The following is a 6,359-nucleotide window of genomic DNA, read 5'->3' as shown; positions in this document are numbered from 1 at the left end:
TTTTTTTTTTTTTTTTTTTTTTTTTTTTTTTGAGATGGTATCTTGCTCTGTCGCCCAGGCTGGAGTGCAGTGATGCAATATCAGCTCACTACAGCCTCTGCCTCCCGGGTTTCAGCGATTCTCCTGCATCAGCCTCATGAGTAGCTGGGATTACAGGCACCCGCCACCACACCTGGCTAATTTTGTATTTTAGTAGAGACGGGGTTTCACCATGTTGGCCAGGCTGGTCTTGATCTCCTGACCTCAGGTGATCCGCCTGCCTCGGCCTCCCAAAGTGCTGGGATTATAGGCGTGAGCCACTGCACCCGGCCAATGAATCTTTTTAAAGTAAGAAAATAAAATCCTATTCTCAAAGAGGAACACTCCCATATATTACATTTTTTAATGTAAATATTTATCCTGAACTTTACATTTTTATTACAGGGCTCCATAAATCTTATGTAAGAGAACAATTTCCCTTTCTCCTTCCTTTTCCTCCTCTTATTCTTTTCCTTTAAAGAGAAAAGGGTTGGGGAAGGGATTAACTATAGATTCTCAGAATTTGGAAAGGTCATTGATCAATCTATCCATACTACAGTTTAAAAGATACCTGCTGGGTTACAAATTGTTAGAAAATAGGATTTAGTTCTATTTTGAAATCATTAATTTTTTTTTTTATCTCATGCTTTTTTTTCAGTTACTGACCTTTGGCTAGAAAGAGCAGGTGCACTCAGCTCTTCCATCACCCCATGGGTGTTTGTTGCACTAGAAATATCCGATAAGACTCAATCTCTTCACTCCCCGGAGCCTGGTATCAGCAGAGATAAGGGAGTGGTACTGAAGGAACCCAGGGTTTTTCCTCCTTATCAATCACTGCCCTGGGGCTACATCCCTAGGTGTATAAATCACTGACTAACCCAGCAGGGGAAAGGGGGCTGAAAGGAGGAAATTTATATGATAAAGCTACCATTAGTGTCACTTTAGTGATAGAAGGTTACAGTGGTGTGACCAGTGGGGACAAAGCCATTGCCACTAGGAAGGAGCTGGCCCAGATGAGAGAGGCTCTAGAAGACATAGGTCTGACCTTTATCCTCACTGGAAGGAGGAGGGGACTGGGAAGAGGAAGATGCTAGAGGTGACCCTGCCATGTCCAGGATAGCGCCTGTGTCAAGGAGACGGGTACTAGAGTCACCTGTGAGGGGTGGCGTCACAGCCTTTGCATAGTCCTTCCACTTACAAGTATGTTTCTCTTTATTTTTATTTTTATTTTTTTTTTGAGATGGAGTCTCACTTTGTCACCCAGGCTGGAGTGCAGTGACGCGATCTCATCTCACTGCAAGCTCCGCCTCCCAGGTTCACACTATTCTCCTGCCTCAGCCTCCTGAGTAGCTGGGACTACAGGCACCCGCCACCAGGCCCGGCTAATTTTTTTTTTTTTTTTTTTTTTTTTTTTTGTATTTTTAGCTGAGACGGGGTTTCACCGTGTTAGCCAGGATAGTCTGGATCTCCTGACCTCGTGATCCACTCGCCTCGGCCTCCCAAAATGCTGGGATTACAGGCGTGAGCCACCGTGCCCGGCCACAAGTATGTTTCTCATTTTAGTCTCACAGCAACCCAGTGAGTAGGAAAGGGTTCACCGTGAGTAGCATTTTACAAATGAGAAAACCAAAGCACCGAGAACTTAAGTGGTAACTTGCCCACTGTCGCTCAGCTACAAAGAATGATTTGTGGTTTGACACAGGTGTTCTGATCAGAAGCCCCACGTTTCCCTATGCGATGGCTCCCTGCTCTCGCTGGGATGGCCAGGCCTCAGCCAGGCAGCGTGGCGCTCGGTAAGAGCCTTGGCTAGAGCCCTAAGCTCCAGTCACAACTCTGTCTCCAACTCACTGTGTCCCCGGTAGGCAATCCCTAACCCTCTTGGAGTCTCTTTTCTCATCTGGGCAAGGAGGGGGTTGACTGAGATGTCCTCAGGTCTCCATAGTGACATGGGTGAAGTCAGACTGCAATGCAGCCATACAGAAGGCAGCAGGCAGCCTGAGGGGCACCCTGGCCGGAGAAGTCCTTGCTGTTTGCTAAGCACTTCCCACCATGGCCAGAAACTGGGAATACACTGCATCCATGATGTTACCTGAGGCCCGCAGCACTGCAAGAGGTGGGTGCTATGTTGTCTCCAATTAGCTGATAAGGACACTGAAGCGCAGGAAGCTCAGAAAGGCAACGTGACTTGCTTAAGGTCATTAGTCTACTCAGACTGTCACATGGAATACGACAGACTGGGTGGCTTAGACAACAGAAATGTGTTGCCCCCAGTTCTGGAGGCTGGAAGTTTCAGATCAAGGTGCCAGCAGGGTTGGTTTCTGGCGAGGCCTCTCCTCCTAGCTTGCAGAGGACCCCTTCTCTGTGTGTCGCCACATAGTGCTGCCTCTGAGGCATGCGGAGTTGGGGAGAGCAAGCTCCCCATGCTCTTCTTCTAAGGACACTTATGAGCTTGGATCAGGGTCTCACCCTCATGACCTCATTTAATCTTTTTTTGTTTTTGAGACAGAGTTTTGCTCTTGTCACCTAGGCTAGAGTGCAGTGGCGTGATCTTGACTCACCACAAACCAACACCTCCCGGGTTTAAGCAATTCTCCTGCCTCAGCCTCCCAAGTAGCTGGGATTACAGGTGTGCATCACCACACCCTACTAATTTTGTGTTTTCAGTAGAGTCGTGTTTTCACCATGTTGGCAAGGCTGGTCTCAAACTCCTGACCTCAGGTGATCCGCTTGCTTCGACCTCCCAAAGTGCTGAGATTACAGGCGTGAGCCACCACGCCTGGCCAACCTCATTTAATCTTGATTGCCTCCTAAGCACAGTGTCTCCAAATATAGTCACATTGTGGGTGAGGGGTTCAACATATGAATAACAGGGACACAGTTCAGTTCATAGCAGTCACACAGCCAGAAATTGATGTGAAGCTCCTTGCCGGCTCGCCTCACTTGACCCAGAGCGCTAAGCTGGGGGTAGAGCTGCTGGGTGAAGGAAGTCCTGTCTTCCTGTCCCTCCACTGGAATAGGTGTACGCACACATACACACATACACACACACACACTCTCTCTTTCTCCCCCTTCCAACCCCCACTCCCCCCAACAGTGTCTCTCCATCCAAGTCACTGCCTCCTCTCCAAGGTATGAGGGTGGGTAGGAAGATCTTCCTTTCACTAAGCCCTCTGGGTCCTGAATGGTGCTGGGGTAAGTCAGTGGCAGACTAGGAGATAATGTCCCCAAGACCATCCTGCACCCAACACTGAAACTCAAGACCTATGGAAAAAGCAAAAGAAGCCTGAGGCTGAGCCCTCGGGACTGGTTCCTTCGCAACCCTCTTTGAAACCGGTCCAGTTCTGGACCCTCCCTGAATGCTGCAGGCTGAACAAAATTACACAGGCACAATTCCCTGGGCTCCTAGGACTTGGTACAAGTTTCCTGTTACCCTTATGGAAGGATGAAAACTCCGTCCATATCGGCAAACCACTCACTGGAGCAGCTGTATTTGAGCTTGTCAGTTACTCACTATTAAAAGCTTTGCAGACCAAATGCAGTGGCTCATGCCTGTAATCCTAGCACTTTGGGAGACCAAGGCGGGTGCATCACCTGAAGTCAGGAGTTCCAGACCAGCCTGGCCAACATGGCAAAACTCCGTCTCTACTAAAAATACAAAAATTAGCCAGGTTTGGTGATGGGTGCCTGTAGTCCCAGCTACTCAGGGGGCTGAGGTGGGAGGATCACGTGAGCCCAGGAGGTGGAGGGTGCAGTGAGTTGAGGTCACACCACTGGACTCCAGCCTGGGTGACAGAATGAGACACTATCTCCAAAAAAAAAATAAATAAATAAAAACTTCGCTGTAAAAACAAGTTATTCAGACTCCCATGCAGGCTTCCACCAAGCCAAACAACAAACGAGTCATCCACCTGGAATGTTTCCTCTCTACAAATTACAGTATCTGTCATATTGCTGGAAAAATGTTTTCTCCCCACTGTCTCCTGCTTTAATGTTCACGCTCATGTTATAAAAGTAGACTTACAAAGGTAGGAGTTTTTTCCTAATTTTTAAAAAACTCACAAGATTTCATAGACCACAGGATGTCATTCAGAAAATGAAAATGTGTCATTTTATCTTTTCAAACTGTCAAATAAAGGGAGCTAGTTAACAGAGAACCACTTAGCTCGTGTTAACTGATGTAGAAAGCTACCTTGCCACAGATGTAACGCCGTGGCTGTCACTGGTGTGCTGAGCGTTTTCACGAGGCACTCCCCGCTCATGACTTCACCGTAGAGTCACTGCCCCACTCCCTTCTCAATGGAGAGCTTCTGGGGTTCTGTCCATTGTCACTATAACCAGAATTGCTGGGTGACTGCAGACTCCCCCCCACTCATAAGCCTTAGTTCAGATCAGAAAAGCAAAAATGTTTTTCAAGTGAAATTCAACCTTGAGCATTTTGGAAAAGCAAAGAGTTCATTTCAGTGAGTCATTTCTCTTCCCATTGGCAGGGTTGTCCAGAACAGTAGATTCTGCCGCCAGCTGCACCCGAGGCCACAGGGCTTCCCGTTTGTCTTGCTGGCTTCAGTCTTGCTCATCATATCCATGGTTGACTTTTGCAGGTGTGAAAGCTGTGGAGCCGTTTTCCATTCTGAATGCAAAGAAAAGTCTGTTCCCTGCCCAAGGTGTGTTCGCCGAGAGCTGCAGAAGAAGCAGAAGTCTTTCTGGCAGAGACTGAACATGGACGAGAGTCTAGAGGAGGCTTGCACCATGTTCGAGCTGTCCTACCAGAACACCTGACTCCGGCCGACCCGAAGGCCAGGGATTCACCAATCAACAATCCATCAGCCCCAGAGCGGCTTCCTAACTAGCCAGTTAGACCCCTTTGGAAGAAGAGTATGTCTCCTCTTCAGCTAGATATAGATATATATATATTTATTTATATATGCACAAATACCTATATGTCCTGTACGTATGCTCTGTGTACATCATTGTCCAAACAATCCACAGAACCTCTGTGGCTTGAGAAACTACCAATAGCTGGATTACACTTAGCCAAGAATTTCAGCTGCTTGCTCCCAGACAAAACGTGGTCTACACAATGCTTTATAGTTCAGACTTTTTTTCTGTCTCTCGGGACATTTTATTACCCAAGACACAAGAGGAAGCATTTCCTGCACAAAACAGTGATTTAGGTTCTTTTTGTTATTTATTTTAGCCTTCACAGAGGCTGAGGTAACTGAGGCAGGCACCCATCATCATCTGTTTCATAAGAAAACCTTCAAAACACAAGAGACTGCTGGGTCCTTCCAGGACCTGCTGTCCCTGGCGCTCCCGCCTCAGTTCCTCCCGCAGAGGCGGGGAATCACCTAAGCAGAGCCGAATAGGAGCCAAGCTCCCTCTGACAGAAAGCATACACCCCTAATTTATGAGGAGAGCTGGTTCTGGTTTTGAAGTTAATCTCAGAAGTTTTTTTCCCGAGAAGAGAAGAAACCTCTGCGACCAATAACTGCGTGTTGTCGGTCTGTTTGCCGGTACGAATCCCAACACCCGCCTAATGATGTGACACTCCACCATGTTTTCCAGGCTGTACGCATGGCTTTCTGAAGAACAGTCTTCAACGGGTGCCCATGGTTGGTATTTATGATTCTTCTCATGATGCTGGCCGGAGGAAATGTCCTGGGATTGTTATTAAAGACATCGGCATGTAGACTGGTAGATAGGGCTGTATGGTACGTATATTCACAGAGAGGGTCGTTTTAGTTTCTTTTCTCAGAATCCTGTGTAGGCAGTTCCTACCTGTTCGTTTTAAGTGCTTTATTTCTCATTGTTCTTCCTGCACTTTCATTTTGACCTTTGTCAATGTGACCATTCCTGCTTTCTCATTTTTTTGTTTAAAAAATCAGAGTAATGTGGAACTTCAAAATACCAACTTTGGACTATTAAGAAAATACCAAACTTACAAGTATAATTAATGAATTAGATCTAATATTATTTAAATAAATATATATGTACACACACATATATAATTGCCACCTTGAAGTAAAGCAAAGAGTGCTAAAATAAACAATAGGAGTAAGAGAGAGAGCTGCTTTGCTATTTGGCAGGTAGTGTTCTCCCGCTGCAGTGCCCTTGGAAGAGCGCGTGCCAGTCACTGTGACCAAAACGGCAGGTAGGATAGCCCTGGGATCCTGACAGCTCCCATTCTTTCCCCTTAACTCTCTCTAGAGCAGGAAAATGCATTTATAATGAAACAGTTCTCAGTAGACGTTATGAGAAGATTCTGTATCTTTCATGCTGAGCAGATGCCTTCTATGTCTTCATGGTTTAGTAGTTTTGCTGCTATTAGGATCAGTGGCTCACAA

At 46.6% G+C, this 6,359-nt stretch overlaps 1 protein-coding gene across 2 annotated transcripts in view; it reads left to right on the top strand.

Annotated features, from left to right (window-relative positions):
* The window catches only part of PLEKHM3 (pleckstrin homology domain containing M3), a 214,050-nt gene extending 208,085 nt beyond the window's left edge, over positions 1–5,965 (top strand). Inside the window, exon 13 of one of the 2 annotated variants that reach the window (XR_001888650.1) lies at positions 4,617–4,684. Coding sequence is in view for 1 of the 2 variants with exons in the window: in XM_017889401.1 (XP_017744890.1) it covers positions 4,617–4,794 (178 nt within the window). In the remaining variant the exon portion in view is untranslated. Of the gene's footprint in view, positions 1–4,616 lie in introns of both variants that reach the window. The other variant, XM_017889401.1, reaches the window with a different exon arrangement.
* Positions 5,966–6,359: the final 394 nt, after the last annotated feature.

This window comes from Rhinopithecus bieti, unplaced genomic scaffold (genome assembly GCF_001698545.2).
Source record: "Rhinopithecus bieti isolate Rb0 unplaced genomic scaffold, ASM169854v2 scaffold_17939, whole genome shotgun sequence".
Lineage (NCBI taxonomy): Eukaryota > Metazoa > Chordata > Mammalia > Primates > Cercopithecidae > Rhinopithecus > Rhinopithecus bieti.
Note: the sequence above shows the minus strand (reverse complement) of the source record. Positions and strands in the feature narration are given on the sequence as shown.